Source organism: Chinchilla lanigera, unplaced genomic scaffold, assembly GCF_000276665.1.
Source record: "Chinchilla lanigera isolate Chin_1 unplaced genomic scaffold, ChiLan1.0 scaffold00200, whole genome shotgun sequence".
Lineage (NCBI taxonomy): Eukaryota > Metazoa > Chordata > Mammalia > Rodentia > Chinchillidae > Chinchilla > Chinchilla lanigera.
In genome coordinates this window covers 148,658-171,304 of record NW_004955601.1, presented here as the reverse complement: position 1 = coordinate 171,304, position 22,647 = coordinate 148,658, and the positions used below count along the sequence as shown (strand labels likewise).

Below are 22,647 nucleotides of genomic sequence, written 5' to 3'. Positions count from 1 at the left end.
TCATTTGTTTGATCACGAATGTTGCTCTGTATCTTTTTATGTGCTTCCTAGGCATTTGTAAATCTCTCTTGATTAAATGTTTATTCTAATCTTTTATCCACTAATATGATTATTTGTCTTTTTAATATTGAATGTGTGGGTTCTTTATATAGTCAAGATAAAAATTCCTTACTGAATATATAATTTGAAAGTAGTTTTCAGCCAGTGGGTTGTCTTCTCAGTTTTATAATGTTTTCTGAAGTGTGAAGGGTTTTAGTTCTAATGAAATTCAATTTATGAGTGTTTTTGGATATATCATGCATATTTTAATGTAATTTCTAAGAATTTATCCTAACTCAAAACATAGAAAATTTTCCCTGAGATTTTCTTTTAGAATTTTATAGTTTTAGTTCTTAAATTTAGGTACATAACCTATATTGAGTTAGTTCATTCCTTTTTTGTGCACAGTATGTATGGTAAGAGTCAAAGTTTTGATATTATTTTTGATCTTTGACATATAGCTATTCAATTTTTCCGGTATGATTTATTGAAATGGATATCCTTTCACCATTCATAAGCCAAACCTAAAATATCACAAATGTGAAGATCTATTTCTAGACCTTGGATTCTATCCCATGATCATCTGTGCTTATGTCAGTAGAATACTGTACTAGTTACTGTTACTGTACAGTAAGTTTTTTATTTTAAAGATAAAAGAATGAAAACATAATAACAAACACACATACATTTAGAAAATAACGCAAAAACAATACAAGCAATACAGAATTTCAGACAAGATGTTAGGAAATTAACAATGGTTGTTGTAGTACATATTGATATCTTCAAATTAGTTACTCAGACAAATAAATATAGACACATAAGTTTTGAAATCTATTAGTGTAGGTCTTCCAATTTTGTGCTTCAAAATTTATTTTGTCATTCTGGGCCTTTTGAATTTTCATGTAAATTTTAGAATCATCATGCCTATTTTTATAAAATACCCTATTTGCATTTTGATTTTCAGTATGATTATACATTCATTTGAAGAAAATTTTCATCTTAAAACATTAAATATTGTAATCTATGAACATAGCACAGCTCCATTCTTCTCATATCTCAAATTTAGCTCAGCAAGAGTTTTATAAATTTCAGTGCTCATCTCAACCTTTTTAAAATGTATTAATTCTGACTGACTTTTAAAAACTTACTTCATGATACTTCATGATACAAATGTAATTCCATTTTCAATTGTTCAGAGCTAGGATATACCATATAGTACCATTGTTTTTTGTACATTGATTTCATTTCTTATAACCTTGTTATTAGTTTTCTGCATGTTTTTATACATCTTTTAAGACTTTCCCCAGGGGATCATATCGTCTGCAAATAAGAAAGCTATCACTTCTTTCTTTCCAGTGAGAAGCTTTCTTTTCTTTTGTATTTTTCCATTTTGCTTTTTCTCTCTCTACTACAGTGGTTACAATCTCCTGAACAATGTTGAAGCAAAGTGGTGCAGGTGGAAATTCTTGCCTGCACTTAGGTAGAAAGCACTTGGTCCTTTTTGCCATTAAGTATGTTGGTAGTTGTGGTAACTTTGTAGATACCCTTTATTAGACTGAACAGATTCCCTCTATTTCTAATTTGGTGAACATTTTATCAAGAAAGGATGTTTGAATTTGTCAAATAATTTTTCTGCATCTACTGAGATGATGTAACTACTGTTCTTCATTCTATTGATACACTACATTACATTAATTTACATTGAATGCTAAATTAACCTTAACTACCTGGGATACATCCCATTTGGTTATAGTGTGTGACCTCTTTTTGTTACTGGGTTTGGTTTGCTAATATTTTATTAAAGATTTTTGCATCCATATTCATGATGAGGATTGGTCCATGTTTTGTTTTCTTGGGATATCTTCTCTAGCTTTGGTATCAATGTAATACTGGTCTCATAAAATGAGTTAGCAACTATTTCCTCCTCAACCTTCTGAACAAATTTATGAATTATTATTTCTTGTTTAAATATTTGGTGAAATTAATTAGTGAAGTTAACTGTACCTTGGCTTTTTCTGGAAGAGTGTTAAAATCAGTCTAAAGCTGCCTCTATATATTTTTGGCTTGTCCTAATGATTTCTCCATACACAGCAAACTGCAACCTAATTTGATGTATGAACAGACTGTAACCCACTCTTGTAACAAGTGGTCAATTGTTTAAATCCTGTTCAAATAGTGCAGATTTGAGTTATAACCAATCAGATTGTCTCTGTACTTCACTTCCACTTTCTTCTTCTCACTACCTTTTTTTATGCCTATAAATATAACCTGCCCTGCTTGGAGCAGTTCTGCACACTTGTAATTCCAGCTGCCCAAAAGGCTGGGGCAGGAGGATTGCAAGTTTCAGTCCAGTCTGGGCTCTAGTGAGGCTGTGTCTATCCATTCCTTTTGTAGTGGATTTTAAGGCATTTTCCCAGCTTTTTATACTGTAGTATTAGTTGCAGAACTCCAAGTTTCCTGGCCTACTTAGGAAGAACTATTAATGTTAATTAACACTTGTGCTATATCTTTTTGCGAAGGAGTTCAAATTTTATTATAACAGTTATAGAAATCAGAATGTCAGAAGTATAGTGTGAAGGAACATTACCAATAATCTAATTTAACCTTGTTTTATAAATGAGTACAATGAAAAATTAAGTTTTCAAATAATTTAGCTTCAAGAAGACCACTTGTTAAGGAAACTAGAGATATAAAAATGTCCGTGTAAAATATATAATCAGGGAAGTCAGGCACTGTTTGGTTCAGAAAATGCTCAGATCCCTCATTTCCCAGGTTTAGATGAACTGATGTGCTTTTAACCAGGAATTGAAATATCTGAAAAAATTTCTTTGAAATAATCTCTCATTTACCTAAATATCTGTTACATTTTCTTAATAATTCTTTTAGCTGCTCTTATATGTTGACTGTGAAGAATCACATGAAGTGATTTTGCATATCCTCACTTCACTCTCAACTCATCATCGTTTGAAAGTGAAACTGGTTGAGCAGAACCCTGCCTTTCCCTCCTCAGGAGCATCAGGCTGTCTGCCGCATCCAACTTACCAAGTCTTTGTCCAAAGCCCCAGGGACAGACCTGCTTCTTAGGCTCACAGTATCCTCTAAGTCTTCTGTAAATGACTCACTCAAATGTAACTCAGATCGACTCCGGTCTGGAGGGAAGAAAAAAATACATAAAAAATATGTGAGTCAGTCCATTTTGTTAGATGTTCTTATTTTTCATTGCAAATGTTTCATTTTTATTGTAATTCTTTGTAGGCATAGAGCACAGACAGTGTTATGGAAACAACATCCAAGATCAGTAACTTCAGGCTGTGTATGTTAACAAACTTTTATAGTATTTTGGAAATTGCCTTGGACTGAACAGTAACACTCCTGTGTTCATTTCTCCTTTGACCACAGGAGGTTAAATGCTCTACTATAAAATATGAAGCTTTAAGTTGTTTAAGGCATCTACTTTACTCTTAGACTTCGAAAAAAATTCTCATAGATTGGTTCTTTAAGAATGAAAAAAATAAACCACTAACCACTCTTGGTTTCTGTATGTACAGAATTCACTGTTTTCATTTTTGATATAAAATACAAATAAATCTATTGTAAACTTCTACTTGGAAAGAACATGGCAAGTCCCTCTCACACAAAAAGATACTGACTATGGATAAACTAATAGGAAGTTCTATTTATTCAGAGACCAGAACATTCTTTCATCAACAGAACGTCTTGCTTTCAGTTTTCAAAATATAAAATAAGGAATAATTTACCTCTTTGTAATGCTGTACACAGCTTACCAAATCAGGATAGTTTACTGTCACAGAATAAATCTGTACCAAAGCCTTTCTGAAGTAGATAGAGTTTCTTATAAATGAGAAAAACTGGAGACTGATCAAGTACTTGAGTTTCAAATGGTAGATGAAATAATATAGAAGTGTTCAGCACAGTGCCTAACAGAATTAGCACTCAGTAAACAGGAAACGCTGAGTTGAATAGTCGAAGCAGACGTTATGATGTTGGCTTATAGGCTGCTTTAAAATTTTTCCTTTAACAGGTAAACTGCTTTAATTCTCCTCAGAACTTCAAGAAATAAAACAATGACAAAACAAACAAACAAACAGACGACCAAAGTAACTAGCCCCCAAACCAAGTCCATACAAAAAGCCTTTGGATGTTGGCTGGCTAGGAGAGATTTTCAAATCTTTTCAGTTACAGTCTAAAAACTAGCCTTGGGCTTTGTGCATATATCATCATTAGGTAATAGGTTATGTTTTAATGTTGAGTATTACATCATGAATTTAGTGTGATATACAAGGTAAACATCATCATGGCAAGTTTCTCTAAATACTAAATAGTTTCTTTATTATTCATAGATAATAAAATTGCAGCATAAATAATATTTGGTCCACAGGACTGCTGCGATAATAAAATAAAATGTTATACATGAATATTCCATACAAATGAAAAGTTATTAATACTTTCATGTTGTTTGCAAAAACTCCTTATTTAAACTTTAGAATTATACTCTGTCTAGATATAGGGACCTTCAGGCTGCTATGTCAAACAAACTAACATTTTCTTTCCCTGTGCCAGTATTGTCTGCCACATCAAATGTATTCTGGGGCCATTTTTATTTTTATATTGATATTCTGGTGTAGTTTTTTTTTTTTTTTTTTGGTTTTTCTCCGGTACCGGGAACCGAACTCAAGACGTTGCGCTTGCCAGGCGGGCGCTTTGCCGCTGAGCTAAATCCCCAGCCCCTTCTGGTGTAGTTTTAAAACCTAATGATAATGCCTGGCAAGGCATCTACTCAATAAATGAATTTTTTTGTGAAAACAAGAGGCCAAATACTACCTTTAAGCAGTTATCATGCAATAAACCTACCTTGGGTCAAAGAATAGATGATTATTTCCCAATACATTAAACATCCACTTAACACCACAGAGAAGACTCAGTTACATTGCATTTAGTCATTTTTCACAGCTGAGTAGTTGTGCCATAAACGCCCACCTGAGGAGAGGGAGGTCCCAGACACTGCTATGGAAGGTGTGCTGGACGTGTTTCTCCGATGACTCTTTGTGAACTCCTCAGAGGTGCATTCAGTGGCAGACAAACCAATGGAATTTTCAAAACCATGCTCCTTACCACAAGTAAAAATTAAGAAAAGAACATTATACTTACTGTAATTTACTTTAAGATCATTCAGTATAAATATATTTTAGTTTACGCACATCTATGTATGTTACATTTTAGGAGTGAATTGACATTGGCAGGACCCTCATGAGCAGCCCATATGACTGCAAAACTTATTATCAATAATTGTTATATAAAATCTATTGCTATTCAGCACAAATGGTGTTTGAAAACTTTATTACTCACAAAATGAGTAAGTGTTCTCTTATATGATTACCAAGAAAAATGGTATAATTGCCCTCAATTTTATATGAATTATATTTAAAAATTTCCTAAGCTTCGTACCCTCATAGTACTACTTAGAACTGTGTTTGGTCCTATGTTTATCCCTGCTCCCAACATGCCTTCTCCTCAATCATCCTGCTGTGGTTTGGAACAGGAATGTCCCTCAAAGGTTCATGAGTTGCAGGCTTGGCCCTCATTTCAGTGACTGGGAGATGGTGAAATCTTTTGACAATGAGGCCCAGTGAGAGATGTTAGGGACTGTAGGATGCTGATCTCTTTCTCTCATTTTTTGCTTCCTGGCCAACATGAGGTGAGGAGCTTACTCTATCATACCTGCCCCACTATGATATGCTGCCTTACAACAGACTTAAAAGGAATATATCTGCCTGACCATGGACTAAAAATTCCAAAGCTGTGAGTCAAAATTAACCATTCTTCTTTTTAAGTTGACTTATCTCAAGTATTTGTTACAGCAATGGGAAGCTGACTAGTACCTATATCTGTATTGCCACTTAGTTGAAGGTGATGCCACCTTTTCAATCTAGAAGACTGCGTGGTCAGATTATGGTTGGTTATATCTATTGTGGGACAAAACTGACATGCATGGTACTTATCAATGCTCAGAAGAGTGAAGATTCCTCAACTTCTAGGAATTGGTGATTTTGAGGGGTTCTTACTAATAAATACATGTACATGTGGCAGAATTCATTCGGAGACTGGCTTACATTCTGACATATGATAAAGGAAAATTGCCCCAATATTCCTGGTGTACATAGGGACTTTACTCCTGCATTCCCGCAACTTCTTTGGATGTCAAAAAATAGTAATATTGGACATTTGGAGAGGGGTGAGTTTAAATGTCCATGCAGATGATAGCACGTGATAGTGATCACACCTGAAGGAGACTGTTAAAATTCTGCTTTGTACAAACAATCAAATGTCCCTTTCAAAGTCCTATATAATGTAATTTCTCCTTATTCTCCACATACTAGACTACCAGGGTTACAGTGATAAACTCACTCCCGAGAGATGTGGCTCTCACTTGCTTAACATGCTAATCAGTTCAGCTTCATTGTGGACTGTTTTTATGTCTTTCATTATTTTCTAATACCTAGAACCTGTAGCACAAAGTGTAATGCTTCTAAGTCCTCTAATTGCCATAGACCAGGGAGGTTTATCAAGAGTGTGACTGATGTCAAATGGTTTAGGTGAGTTTGAAATACCTCTTCAAAAAGTTATTTACATATGGAGTTCTCTAAGGAAGCCAAACCAAGTTCTTTACTCACAGTTATGATGATAGCAAACTTTTCCACAGGTAAGCTAGTAATACTATTAATATTGAGCATTCATAAGCCAATTGATACTGAATAGTCATTGAGGCATAGTGCATGCCCTAGAGCTTCATGTTTTCACATCTAAAATTAACATATCTCACCATAGCTCAGGACAGATTAGAGACTTACATGTTCTAAAACTTTTCCATTTTAAAAACTTCTTACAGGCTAAAATAGGAAAGAACATTGAAGCAAAGATACACTAAGAAATAGGAGAAATTGAGCAGTGATTTTGATCACCATCTAAGTCTATATACCTCTTCCTTTCATCATGAAAAAGCAAGTGTGCTTCCTAACCTGTTAAGCTGTCTTTTCTTCTTTAATCATTCATTCTTTTTTATTACTATATATTTACAGTACATAGTGATCACATTCAGCTTGGGGTTTGATACATCTGTGCACTGTATTTTGACCATTTTTACTCCTCCTGCCTTCACTGCCCTACTTCCTTCCTCAGATACTATCTTATTTTTACTCAACAGGGAATATTGCTCTTTTCTCTCTTTTCAGTTGCTTTGAAAATTTTTAATGTAATAGAAGTAGATAGTAATGAAGAAAATATAAAAAGCATTCTTTTAGGAAAAAATAAACTTTCATAAAAAATAAGAGAATGACAATAGGTATATACTGTGTATCATAATCTTAAAAGAAGTTGCTTAGAGTATAACATATAGACAGAAAATATCTCTTGCAAACATGAAACAAACCTAGTAGCACAAAACTTTCTTTTTCAATAAACTAAGATAAATTAGTATAAATGAAACAAACTAACATATATATTAAAATATTTTTGAAACAATGGAATAGGTAATTTGGGAAATTATTTGAAATTGTGTATCTGACTTATTTCACTTAACATTGTGTTTTCAAGTTTCATCCATTTGTCTGTGGATGTCTCAAGTTGATCTTTATTTATGGTAATGTAATACCCCATTGTATATATCTCAGCCTCAAAGAAAATATTCTTTTAGATCAGCTAGAATGTAAGAGTAATGTAATACAGGCCCTGTCTGTGTACTGTATATGTAAATAAACTCAACTTAGTTGCAGAGAATTTCTGTCAAAAGGTGAATTTCCCCACTTACTAAACTCAAATGACACTTGGGATGATAATCCTTGTTTTAAAAACAAATTTGATTAACTTATTGTTTATTGGACTGACAGTCAGCTACCCATTGGCACAACCATACCACTGTTAAAAATTTTAAATACTTTTTTGTATCAGTTGGTAAACAGTACTACTCCTAGTCTACCTCCCTCTCTTCATGCTCCTCCTCATCCACAGGTCTCCCCATAATCCACTGAAGAATGGCATCGTTTGGACCCACAGGGTACCGTCCAAGCCTGGTACCAGTATATATTCTGATTGGCTAGTGCTCCCACCATACCAGTTGTTAAAGAGTTTTAATATCACTCCTTGTAAGGTTGTCAAGTGAGCATAATCATCAACTACCCAAGGACTTTTCAGACTACTGAACATAATATGCTTGCTGAGTTTAGCATATTTATAAAATTTAAATATGTCTTTCATCTTAGCAAGTACAATCTATACTATAAGTGTTGAAGTGAATCTATTATTGTTTCAATCTGTTTGAGTCTTGACCCTTTCTTTTTTTGGTTTTTCGCCAGTACCGGCAACCGAACTCAGGACCTTGCACTTGCCAGGCAGGCGCTGTGCCGCTGAGCTAAATCCCCAGCCCTTGACCCTTTCTTAAAAATATTTATAGAATCTGATTGCTCACTACCTCCACTGTTACTTCTCTGTCCCAAAGTCTTACGTTTCTCCTGGCAATGGTCTGGCAATGGCCTCCTAACTGGTCTATGGTTTCCATTCGTGTTTCCTGGCAGCTGCTTCTCAGCACATCCCTTGGAGGCTATTTAAACTGAAGCCAGGTTACACTATTCCTATGCCTCAAACCCTCCAACTCACCCTCTCTTAACCAAAGTAAATGCCAAAGCACATACAATAGTTTTTGAGGCCCTTTCTGGCCTATGATCTCCTTGTACTCTTTTCTTAGACTTTTGCCTTCATTTACCCACAACGGCTACACTGGTCTTTTTACTCTCTCTTGAACGTACCAGCCATGACCAGGTCATTGCACTGGCTGTTCCTCTGGAGAAATTAAAAATACTTAAGAAACTTGTTGAGCAACTTCTTAAACTGAAGTGAAACATCCTTCTCCAGTTGTATTTGCCAAATATCAGCACTGTCTCTGCCTTGCTCCAGACATTTACATGGCTTATTCTTTCACTTCCTACAAAGTGTTGCTTGACCACAGCTCACTAAATTTTGCTGAATCAAAGAATTTGGGTTGTATACAAATATTTTAAAATATAGATGCCAACGTTATGTGCTGAGTTTCCTGCTTAATAAGAAATCATCTAGTAAATGATAATTGCTTCCAAAAACAATTTTTGAGAGAATATTTAATAAAAGAAAATTTTTCCCCACAAATACTTTATCCACTTTCTCCTTTAAAAGATAAAAGCATTATAAAATACAGTGATGATATATACCATATGTAATTTAAGCTTTCATTATGCTTTCATTATGATCCCTTATTTTAGCAGCTATGTAGAAAAGGAAACTACAGAAATATTTTAAGGCTCTACTTTTCCAGATTCCAGTCAGCTTGGAGCAATATTAGTGAAGTTAGTTTATGAATATGTTCCCTGGGAAGTAACAAGGAGGTTCAAAATCAGAGCGTTCTACAAATTCTTTATATTTGTTTAAATCATATAGTTATTTAAATCCCTGTCATACAAGGACATTTTAAAATCTTGTCTTTCTCTTTCCTTTTCAGTTTGGGCTTCTGGTCAAAAGCTAAGGGTGCAGAAGGATTGGTCTTCATAATGATACTTCTACCATTAACCAACATTTAAAAGAGGCTCCAAGATACAGAGCTCCAATCCAATCATGCCTTGGTAGGGAAGTGAAGTCCCAGAGGCTGAGTATCTCTTCACATTCGTGCACTTACTTTACTGCTGACTGAGGTCATGCTGCGTGTGCTTGGAGCTGGTGACCTCTGAGTGACAGGGGTCACATTACTCCGGCTGTTCTTCAGCATCCCAGATCCAGGTTCCTGCTCAATGAGATCTGATGAGGGGCTTCCCCTGAAACATAAAGCACATTCTGAATTTAACATGGAAACAGTAGAGAATAAAGATGCAGACAGGGAAAAGCTGACATGCAAAATGATGAGGACACATGAACCGCAAGCTCACAAGAGCCATGTTGGAACTGCTCAGCAACTGTATGTCACCCTCCTCCTCCAAACCTTTAGGGGCTCAGTAGGTTTGACCCCATTTGACTGACTTCAGAGTCTTTGGAGTTCAGCTTCATCCCCCATATTTCCAACTTTATTTCCTATTCCTCACCAACATTCTCCCAGCCATTCTACCTTCCTGATTATTCTCTCAATTTGCCAAGTTCTCTTTCACCTGCAAGACTTTTGTGCACTTTCTCCAGACCTGATAAGCCCTCTTTGCCATTCTGTCTATATAAATCTTCCCTATCCTTAATCATCCCCAACATGCCTTTCCTGTCAAGCACAGCCCCTGTCAACATGATTTGTACTTACATCCTAAGAGTTATATCTTGGTCTTGTTATGTCCCCTAATTGACCCACGGATATGTAGACCCTGGTTCTTCTTTGCATGCTGATCTCAGTGGGAACAGAATTATGTCATATTTACCATGGTAGCTCGAGCATCTTCACAGTCCCTTGGGACAAAGAAGTCATTCTGTACATGTTTAATCAAAGATTGGAAACTATATTTAATTTTTCTGTGATTTTAGTGTCTGCTTCATGGTACATATTTAAGAAATTTGGTATAAAAGTAATGGTCTTTGGTAACTGGATTGAATCATTTTTGTGTTTGTTAAATTACATTACATTCAACAGTGAAAAAGGAAGACAATTCCCTCCCTCATATGTTTTATGTTTTTTGTTTTTTTTTCTGGTACCGGGGATCGAACTCATGACCTCATGCTTGCCATGCAGGGGCTGTGTCGCTGAGCTAAATCCCCAGCCCGGCTGAATCCCCAGCGCCGCTTCCCTCAAGTTGATAACAATTTTCTTAATAAATGTAGCTTCATAAGTAAACAAAATTTTGACAAATTAGAATTTAATAACAGAGTTTGTTCTTGTTTTATTCCTTACCTCCCAGCAAGCACAAAATATACTACATAGGAAAATATAAACCCTGATTAGTTTCACATTCTAAATTACTACTTTAATAAGTTAGAATAAAGATATTTTTGGTAAAGCACACCAGCACTGGCTTATAGTGCTTAAGGCTTGCAATAAAGCTGAGCAGAGATGTGACTAACTTGAATAAAAGAAGGACTCAGGGGGTTGGGGATATAGCTCAGTGGCATAAGTGCCTGCCTGGCAAGTGCAAGGTCCTGAGTTCGATTCCTGGCACCAAATAAAGAAAAAAGAAGGATTTTGAAAAGTGTCTGAACCTGCATTTATTATTACTAGAAGATAAATCTGTCAGAAGGAAAAACAAGACGTGAGCATCAGAGCTGTCAATCACTACTTCTAAGTTTTTTGAAGGCTGTACATATGAAGGCCACCAAAGTCAGAAATGCCCCAATTAACATTACTACCACCATCACCACTCTCAGTAATTAAGCAAATAGTAGCTGTATTTAGTGAATATCTTCTAGGTATTAGCCACTTTCCACTCCTCCCAAATCCCAATAAGAAGATATTAACATTTCTGCTTTAATGATGAGGAGCTGAATCTTGATGAGGTTAAATAATTATTGCATTCATGTATGCACATACATAGTACTCTCCATCCATCTACCAAAGCCTGTGCCCGTTTCAGTTTGTCATACTGCTTATTCATCATGTCACCAAAATCAAATCATTACAACCAGGATAGGTGTACACTAATAGAATGAACTATCAAAGGACAGAGATCTTGGAATTAGTTTCTTGTTATTATGTGAAGAAAATTTTAAAAACTTTCTGGGCAGCATCCTTTTGGTACTGTGTAACCTCTGGCCTCCTCTTTCTAGACATGATACTTGTAATTAGAGCGCTATTAATTTAGCTCAGGAGGGAGGTTTATAACACTGTTGATTCTCACAAGAGAATATAATTTTCTGATTAAATAGATTGCTGTAATTTGGAATTCTAAGTTTGAGGGTGATTTTATGAGCTCTTCTGCCTTAGGACCTACATTTGAAAACAGCTAACAATGTTCATTGGATAAGTGTTTTTGTTCATGCCATAGGTACCAATTAAGGGAGGTTTAGGGAACTACACAGTGAAGCTGTGCTGTGACCGTTACATTGCCACAACCCTTTCTACTATTTCAGATACGTTAAAAAAGAGTCTAGACATGAATCTTGCAGAAAAGAACCAAGAATTTATAGCTAAAAAGATTCATGTGGACATTTGTATTTATGTCTGAAGGTCCTCCGAGAACCAGGTGGTTGTGACAAAGTTTTCAGCATGAATTAGCCTTAAGGAAACCAAAAACTTCTACTAGGAAGAAGCACTAGCAGAAGTTGATTAATTGTGGTGATGATACTCAAGAAGCTGTTGTGTAATAAGGAAAAAATTCTTGTGATTATAAGTCAGGTACTGGAAATTACTATTGCCAGCAGCATTTTCTCACAAATGACATATACTTTCTCATTCTCCCCTGACATTTACTGTGAGCATCTCAAAAATATTTTCCTTTCAGTTGATTAGACTTAAAAAAGGTTTGGTCTAATGAGGCAGATCATCATAAATCTTTGGGTGCCAACACTTTCAGATGTTATATAAAATACAATGTAAAATGCATGACCCTTTGCATCCTCAAATAAGAGGATGAAGCCTTCCTTGAGTCTAAATTAAAGTAGAGAAGTTTAAAGGCCAACTTAAAAGGAGATATTTTTGATTCAGATATCATGTTGCCCTGATTCAAATAAAAAGTATTAGATATTAGTGCCAACCAACTTCAAGCTAAAATGTGGTTAAGGGAAAACTGGGAGAAAAAGAGATCCTTTCATTTCATTGTAATAGGGCTGAAGTGTGGGCATATGACACTGTCTGGGGAGCTTGGTTATTATGGATTACTGAAAGACACATTTTCTAGGTTAGAAAAGAATCTTGTTTACTTTCTTTTTTGAAATACTTTTTAAAAGTCTTCTATTTTCTTGTCCCTAATTCCATGCTGCTCCCAAATCTTGATAATGGCTTCTCAGATATATCTGTTTCTGAAATTATAGTTTAATGAGTTGGATTTTTTTTTTTTGGTTTATATAATAGTCTCCCAGGAGTCACAGCTAGGAAATAAATTTCCCAAGATTGAATGTTTCCAGAGTGCCTGGCCCTGTTGAGCTCCCACAAGGCAACATTAACTTGAGAAACATCAGCACCTACTGGGACCCAGAAGCTAGTGCATAGCACAGCACACAGAAAATGCGTGACATTCCTTCTGACTTTTATGAGCTTTCCTAACTTTTCAAAGTTATTTCCAAACTGAAACATGCATGAAGATGAGCAAGGGAGATTGTAGTTGCAATGTGAGCTGAGTTTGCTACATTTGAAATAAATATGAAAGATGATAAAGAAAAGGGGAAAAGTTGAATGTACCTCTGTCTTCTAGTCTTTGGTGATCCAAAAATACTATGTCTTTGTGAACCATCTTCTGTGATGTGGATAGTCTTTCCTATTGGCTGTAAATCAGAAAAACCTAGGGAGCTACTATAAATCCCCGTTCAGATTATTTACTAGAATAATTAAACTGAATTCTCTGACTGTGGTATTTAGGTTACCACATGTGTTAAAACTCCCCAAGTGATTGCACTATGCAACTAAGGCTGGAAAACATTCAGCTAAACTACAGCTACAAGCTCATTGATCTATGATAACTGCCTACCTGCATTGCCCCATCCCCTTATAGTATTATACCATTATGTTCTTTCTTCAGCACAGTGCTCAAATGAAGAGAGCTAAGTTGTCCTCATGGCTCAGATTGTGATAATGAAAAGGGACTTTCTGTGTTAGTGAATGTGCTGCACTACAGGTCAGTAAACTATGACTGGTGAACTGAACTGAGCCAATAAAATATTTTTGTATGGCCAGTAAACTAGGAATGTTTTTCACATTTTGAAATGGTTGAAATATTTTGTGAAAAATGAAGATTTTATGAAATTCAAATTTCAGTCCCCATGAATGAATTTTATTGAAATTTAGGAATGCTCATTCATTTATCTGTTGTCTATACTGCTTTCCAGCTCCAAAAGCAAAGTTGCGGAGTTGAGACAATAAGACTCTTTGGAGGAGTTGACATATTCCAGATGAATGAATTTCAGGTGTTTTGAGTGTGTGTGTGGGTGTCTGTATGTGTGCGTACATGTGTGTGTGTGTATGAGAGACAGGGAGAGAGACAGAGACAGAGACAGAGACAGAGGCAGAAACAGAGAGACAGAGACAGAGATATTTAGGCATAGGTGAACTGTGAATTCTTAAATATAGGAATTCTTAACCATTAATTCTTAAATATAGATTTAGGAAAGCAGAGACACAAGGAAAATGTTACACTTTTCAGGAAGGTTCTCTACCTCCAATTTCCTCATGCTGCTGGCCTTTTATAGATTGATTACACACGTCTTTCCTTTTCAGTTTTGGAGAGAGCACAGAGGTCATGTAATGTTGATGTCCTTAATGAAATTATCTTCAATGAATCAGTATTAATTATATAAAGAGCCTTTATAATTTGATATAATAAAACAAAAGATCATTTTTGGGTAGCTTCTTAAATGTTTACTGTCTCTTTAGTAGATCTGTTTCCTTGCAGAAGACTCCCTTTACAATGGAGGAGAAAGTAGCTAGGAAAGAAGGACACTGGCTGCATATGGAGAAGAATGAAAAATAGGTAGTTCTCCAAGTCTGGTATTTTTTAGCATCACAGTAAAATCTTGATCAAATGTTTTATTTCTATATACAGACAGAACCCAATTTGAAGACAGAAGTCAACAGCTATGAAAAATCTAGAGTCAATCAGAAGTCAGAAAAAAGAATGCCAACTGCCTTCTCTTATGGACAATAAAGAAAGCAAAGGTTTACCAGAACTTAGCGTGAGGTAAATAAATGGAATAAGTACTGCATCACTCTGTTCAGATTTGTTAAACTCTTGTTCTATCTAGGATATTATGTTGTTTATTGAAGAAAGTTATTAAGGTATACAAAGCAGTCCATTTTCTAGTCCAGCTTACTTCTCTATCTCATCTCTTATATGGCACACTTCAATTTTTATATTTTATGGTTCTGAACTATTCATTTGTTAATAGACACAGGTTGTTTTATGCGTCTTTTTCTTTGTACCTTTTATTTCCTCAGCATATAGTGCTTTTCCTACTTTTCTTCATCTGGTCAGGTCTTTCTCATTCCTTAACACCTGCTTGCCTGAGTTCTGTAGAAGGGTAATATCTGTCTTTGATGTCTCAGAGAACAACTTTTCATGAAAATATCATAAAGGCTTGAAATTGTTTGTCTAGTTATCCCCCCTGCTATCCTAATTTGGAAATTCATTAAAAGTTTGAACAGTATTATTGCTTATGAGATTTCAAATTCGTCATTTGACCTACAGTAGTAGGATAATAGTTTGAGCAATACTGTATATTAAAATTATTTGTATAAATAAGATACATATGTAAGTCATATATTTCTATCCCTCAATTATTGGGAGAAGAAAGGCCATCTATTGTATCTTAGTGACTCAGAGAATGTAACATCTCACATAATACATATTAGGGAGCAATAAGTAAAAGAAATCTTTATTATATTGAAGAAAAGAAATATGCTACGTTTTCCTTATAGAAACAGAGTATGTTAAGGCAGTGAATTCAGGAGAAATAATGAAAGAAACAAAAAATAGCAAGAAGGCAGCTCCAGCTTGAAATCATTTGAACCCAGGAATGATACAATTGAAGAATCCATGTGGAAAGCCAGCTTTTCCAGCACCGTTTATTAAAGAAGCTATCTTTCTTGTAGTGAAGGTGTTTGGCCCCTTTGCCAATATAAGGTGGTTGAGTGTGTTTGATGTTGTTTCTACATCTTTTAATCTGTTCCACTGATCCTCATGTCTATTTTTTTTACCAGTACCATCCTGTTTTTATCATAGTACCTTTGTAGTATAACTTTCAAATGAGGGATTGTGATTTCCCCAGCCTTGCCTTTGTTGTTGAGCATTGTTTTTGCCATTCTGGGTCTCTTCTGGTTATAAATCAACTATAGGAATGCTTTCTCTAGTTCTGTGAAGTATGCTAATAATATTTTGTTTGGGGTTGTATTACATCTGTATAGCAATTTGGGGAGTATAGCCATTTTTACTATGTTAGTTCTTCCTACCCATGAGTAAGGGATATCCTTCCATTTTCTGATATTCTCTTCAATTGCGTTTTTCAGAGTACTGTAATTTTCAATGTGTTCATCTTTTACTTTCTTTATGAAACTAATGTCTATCACAACGCACTAAACTAAAATCAAAATGGATCAAACATGTAAATATTAAAACAGAAATACTAATCTACCAGAAGAGAGAATTGGCAGAACTCTTGACATAGATGTAGGTAAAGATTTCATGAACAAAGCTCTGATTGCATAGGAAACACATCAATGAATCAATAACAGAGATCTCATAGTGTTAAAAAGCTTTTGTGCATCAAAAGAAATCATCCACAGAGTGAAAACATAACCCACAGAATTGAAAACTTTTAACTAGCTATCTCTCAGACAAAGCACTTATATCTATAACATATAAAGTGTTAAAAAAATCAGAGACCCCAAATTCCATGACCCAAACCCAAAATGGACACCTGAGATGAACACAAAATTCTCAGATGAAGAAATACAAATAGCAAATAAATATATGAAATATATTCAATATCACTGTTCATTTGAGAAATACAAATTAAAACAATGCTGAGATGCCATCTCACCACAGTAAGAATGGCTATCATCAAGAAATCAACCAATAACAAATGCTGGAGGGGCTGTGTGGAAAAAGAAACCATTCTCCACTGTTGGTGGGATTGGAGACTGTCCAACCACCTTGGAAGTCAGCGTGGAGCTCCCTCAAAACTCTAGGATTAGAGGTCTCATTTGGTCCAGGTACTTCCCTTCTGGAATCTCCCAAGAATTAAAAACATCATACCATAGTGAGATATGCATATTCACATTAATAGCAGTACAGTTTGTAATAGCTAAATCTTGGAAACAAACCAAATGCCCACCAACTGAAGAATGGATAAAAACAGTATGGTTTTTTATGTAATGGAGTACTACTCAGTCATAAAGAAGGATAAACTTGAGACATTTCTGGGTAAATGATTTGAGACAAAGCTCTTAAGTGAAATAAATGAGACACAAGTGTAAGTATCCATTGTCTCCTTGGTGTGAGAAACTGAAAGAGCAAATAAGGACCAAAATGTAAGATAGATATTGTGAAATAGGAAGAAATTGTTCAAAAGGAAAGAGGAACTAGGGAGAAGGAAGGGGAAAAAGAAGGAAGGGAAAAGAAAAAAATGATAAAAGAAGAATAAAATGGAAACAAAGCTTTGTAAATTAAGAAGGAAAGAGGGATTGAAGGGAGGGGAGATTGGGAAAAAAGAGGAATCAAGATAAATCATATACAGGTACAAATTCCCTATGATAAATATGTCTAAATATATCTAAAGTGTACTAGTAAACAATTTTTAAAAAAAGAATCCAGTGGTAGTTTTAGTATAGTGTCAAGGGTCTCTTAAATCGCCATATGTCCTGTTTTAGTCCAGTTACTGGTACAAAATCCCTGACACTTGCAATTTAAAGGAGGAGAGGTATATTGGCTCAGAGTTTCCAGTGAATTCAGTCTACAGTTGACTGGCTCCAAGGCAGAAATAACATGGCAGAGGGGCATGGTAAAGGAAAGCTGCTCAAGCATGGCATCCAAACATCAGAGAGAGAAAGGATGAGCTGGGAACAAGAATATACCCCTCCAGGTTATGGGTCTAGTGACTAACTTCCAAACAGGGCCTACCATCTGACAGCACATTCAGTTCTGAACTCATCAGTGAACTAATACATTGGTGAGTAGAGCCCTTCTGTGATCCAATCACCTTTCAAATGCCCCACCCCTGAGCCCTTGAAAATTTTTTGGTAGGGACTTTTATATCCACATCATGTCACCCCTGAGCCTCAAAAGCCTCATGTTCAACTCATTATACAAAACACACTCAACTTTAAGAGTTCTGAACGTTTTAATAGTTCTAGAGTCTCTCTTTTTGGCTGATTCTGCTAATATTAGTTTTCCCCACAGATATTTCACATTCCTGGCATCTCCAAATTCATGGAGTCTCCACCATACTTTTGGCTCCATACCTTTGGTTCCACTCCTATGACTCACATATTGCCCTGTCCAGGGCTCCTGGCAGTGACCGTGAGTATGATATATACTTTTGCCTGGCCTTCCAGAGCTTCTTATGAAATATGTGTGGAAGCCTATGTGATGCTATAACTCTTGCATTTTGCAAGAAAAACTAGTACCACATAGATAACACCAAGTTCTACTGCCAGCTCAAACAGTAGCCTGGTCCCCTTGAACCATGGCTGCAGAGGCTTATGAGGGTCTAGATGACTAAACTCAGGAGAAAACTTCCCTGTGCAGCCATGGAGGTGTAGGATGGTCTTGGGCTGTCTTCTCAAAGTAAAGTCTTAAAGGTAGTTACCATTTCATATCCCTTAGCTTGTGATAGATAGGGTCTAGACAATTTATGAGGTATCTTAGAATCATCTTTCCTATTTTTTTTGATGCAAAGCATTTGCCTTCTTTGTAATTCTAATAAGTTTTTACCAAACATGCTTGCTCTTGGGCTAATTTTACAGGTATTTTTTTCTGGTGAAACTGAAAACTGTCCAAATCATTCAGCTGTTCTTTTACTCTTTTGATTCTGACTGGAGATCTACTTAAAATCAGTCAGCATTACCCATGCCACAGCATGAATATTATGCTGTCTTAAAATTTCCTCCACTTGATCAATTATCTACCATCCTTAATCTCAGTCTCAGGTAAAGTCTCAGGATATGGCTAAAATGTAGAAAAATCTTTTTGCCAGAGTGTAGCACACATGGCCTCTAGTCCAGTTTTCAATAAGGTTCTCATTCCCATCTAAGGTCTCGTTAGCTCAGCCTTTACTATATCTATTCTTGTTAGCACCTTGATCTTCTGAGTTGCAATGAGAACCATCCATCAAGCTTGGCTTACAGCATTCTCGGGATTCTCTAGCCAGTATCTTCAAACCTTTCCAAACTCCTACAAATCAGTTCCAAAGGCTTCTAAATCACGTGATCAGACACAATCACAACAACAATTCCATTTCTCATACCAGTTTTCTGTATTAGTCACATTCTCATTGCTGGCACAGTGTACCCAATACCACAAGTTAAATGAGTTTATTCTGGCCCACAGTTTCAGATGTTTCAGGCCATGCATGGTCACCTGCCTCCAAGACAGAACAGACTGGCAGAGTGAAGTTGCTCACCTCCTGGTATCCCAGAAGCAGAGAGAGAAGGGAGGAGCCATCGACAAGTGACCCTCTTCTAGGTCACAGCCTCAGTGATCAATCATCAACCAGGCCCTACCTCCTTACATCACATTCTGCAGACTAATCTACTGATGCATTTAGTGCCCTGCATTGCAGTCATCCTTCAGAAGTTTCACCTCTGAACATGTGAGACTTTTGGGGGAACATTTGAGATCTAAACTGTAACAATTCCTGACGTTATTAAAATTATGAGTAGCAAAGTCACTTGTAAGTAAAGTGAACAGAAATCAAGGATGTAACAACTTATGGCCAGAAGATTGTCCTTTCTTGGGCTACCATGGTTTTGTGAATTGCTTTATGCTGTTAGCATTTTTGATAGTTTGTGGCTTTAATTGCCCAGCCCTTGCTTCCACTAAAGAGGGCTGTATTCACTCAAAAGAGGTTAAAATAGAAAAAAAGTAATTGGCAGCACAGAGAAGTGAAACAAAGGCATAGGAAAGAGGTAAAAATAATTTTCCTTCAGAGGGTAATTCTCATAACTGTTAGACTTTTTCTGTCACAAAACCATCACAGCTGGTATTATGAAATAAAATCTACATAATTTCAGAGATATATTGCATATACATTTGAAATATTTTTAAAGCCTAGGAGAAAGGAATTTGCTAAGAAAATCATGGTGTTTTATTTAGTACATAAAACACATCACTGTTTAGTTTATGGATGTGGCCTTGACTCTGACCTAGGACACTCCCACCTTGCTATGTTCACATGACCACTGAGAGGATGCTAACTGGCATCTCAACCACAAAGATGACTATAAAAATTACATTCAGGACAAAAATATTTACTTCTGATAAAAAACCCAGGGGTTTCATTTAATGATGGAATGGGTTTAATAAACTCACTTTCCTAAAATAATATATCAAGAAAGAATGGTTGTTTTTCATCATGAAAGTACTAAAATATTTCCAGGACATATTCCCATGATATTTTCAGGAGAGAATGACAGACAGAAGGGCAGTGCTTGGAATGAAGATGAACTTGAATGGTACAATCTCTGCTTTGGATCTCTGCCAAGCAAGGCAGCTTGAGAAGCATCCCAGAAAATGCAAAAATCAGTCCCAGAATTCCTGGAGAGCAAATAAGAGTAACTGTATAAATCTAGTGTGTGTGTTTTTGTGGGGTGATAGGAAGAGGGAAGAATGAGAACTTAATGAGTATGAAAATGGATAAGGGGCTGGGGATTTAGCTCAGTGGTACAGTGCCTGCCTGGCAAGTGCAACGTCGTGAGTTCGATACCTGAAGAAAAACAAAAACACAAAAACAAAAAGAGAAACAAAAAAAAGAGAATGGACAAGATCCCTTGGTAATATGTTCGTCATCTTCTTCAGTCACATGATAGAAATGCTGCCTAGAAACAGTATCACATTTTACCTGTTTTTTACCCTGAATGGAACAAATTTAAGTTCAAAGTTCCACATTTCCTTTGCTTTTTAAGGGACATTGTTGGTATCCCATTAGATCCTCTCAGATCCCTTTAGTATCTTTGCATGGAAGCCTACCCTCCAAGGACTTTTCTGTTAGTGAGTTGCACATGTCACCTTCATAGCTTGGTCCTTCATACTACAGCTGGAGTCCTAGAAGTGCCTTGGTGTTTGTCTCTTCTTACCCACATGCTAGAATTGTCAGGTGAAATACAGTACTCTTGGTTAAATTTAAATTTCAGATAATCAATAATATCTAAGAACTAGGATGCCCCAAATGTTGCATGGCATATACTTATATTTTAAAAGTTATTTATCTCAAATATAAATTTATTTGGGAATCCTATATCTTTATTTAAGTTTGGAAACCTTACCTGAGGACATCCATAGTCAGCTGACTAGTTTTGGAGTGTAATGATCTGGGTCCTCCAAATGGACAAAGCGCAAGAACACAATTCATGCACCAGTGTTCACTGTGGGATCAAGCTGATGTCCTAGGGTCAGACCCCACCTGAGATAGCACTATTACTTAGCTTATTCCCCTTCTATGTTTTGCCTCTCCAACTCCCTTATTAGTTCCTCTTGAAATTATCTGATTAATAACTAACTTGTTTAGACATCCTTGTCTGAAGATCTGTTTCTGGAATAACATGACGTAAAATAGAGATCTCACAAACCATAGCATAAAAACCAGAAGGGATCTGGAGTCACTGCCTTGAAAAGCATTCTGTTTATTAACAACAGTTTACATGTACACCCTTAAGAAAACTCTCTTTTGCCTTGCAGGTCCAGTTCCTAGCAACCAACGAATGGCCATTCATCATGCCCTTCTGAGTGTTTATAAGGCCTCTCCTAACCCATTCATATTTTTTTCCTGCTTTGAAACTACTGAAAAGAAATAAAGTGAATGAGACTACTGATAAAACATCTTTTCCACTTTGATATGATGTCAGTTTTAAAAATGAGTGCCTAATCCCAGCTGCTCTAGGGAAAGACCAATGAACCATGAAGAAATATGCATTGTAGAAAACAGAGGAGGATAACTGCTAAGCTAGGTCAGGTAACATATCAACAAGACTGAAATCTCAAAATCTCTTTAAGTCTACGGCCATACCGCCCTGAATGCGCCCGATCTTGTCAATATCTCTTTAAATGATGTGAGTTAAGGAAAGATGGGACACTCCCTGCCCCAACTTTCTAAGGAATTATTTTGGGATAATGGAAGGGATCACACTGGCAGTCCATTAATGAGTCATCATAGTGATAAACACATGTTCCAGGAAAAGGACATTTGCTTTACTGATCTCCTGAGCATCTTTATTCCGTGCTAAATGGAATAATAAAACACTGTTCTTGGCATATTAAAGCCAGAACAACCTTATTTTATTCTGCTTATCTGTAGACTATTTCAAGTACTTACAATTTAAAATATAAAGTCTACTTAGGGAACACTTTCTAGTTTATAATAAGAATGAGAAACTTCTGAGTCAGTACACCATTGTATGGTGAAACATGTCCATATGGCTTTACAAATTTATGGTTGTTTATACTTCATAGCAGATAAAGCACAAGGATTAAACACAAATAGACTCTAGAATAATAGTATCAAGTACTGTGATACTGGGAGGCATGCCCCTTATTCTTGTTGAATATCTTTAAGACAAATAATTTAAAGTGATGTGATTTAATTTTGTTTGATGGGCCTGAAACTTTTTGATTTTCTAACAAAAGACACTATATTTCCTCTTTTTAGATATTGTTTCTCTTAAGTGGTAGCTTGAAGTGCAAACCAAGATGGCTCAACAAAACAGTCTGTGGGAGGCTGAGCAAAAAGAGAAACAGTCACTTA

At 36.0% G+C, this 22,647-nt stretch overlaps 1 protein-coding gene across 1 annotated transcript in view; it reads right to left on the bottom strand.

The window, feature by feature from the left end:
- Sytl5 (synaptotagmin-like 5) overlaps positions 1-22,647 on the bottom strand; it is a 133,552-nt gene that overhangs the window by 38,894 nt on the left and 72,011 nt on the right. Inside the window, exons 7-9 of the mRNA XM_005414815.2 lie at positions 9,758-9,893; positions 5,038-5,167; positions 3,082-3,188 (exon numbers count right to left, since the gene is read on the bottom strand). Coding sequence (XP_005414872.1) covers positions 3,082-3,188; positions 5,038-5,167; positions 9,758-9,893 — 373 coding nt within the window. The remainder of the gene's footprint in view (positions 1-3,081; positions 3,189-5,037; positions 5,168-9,757; positions 9,894-22,647) is intronic.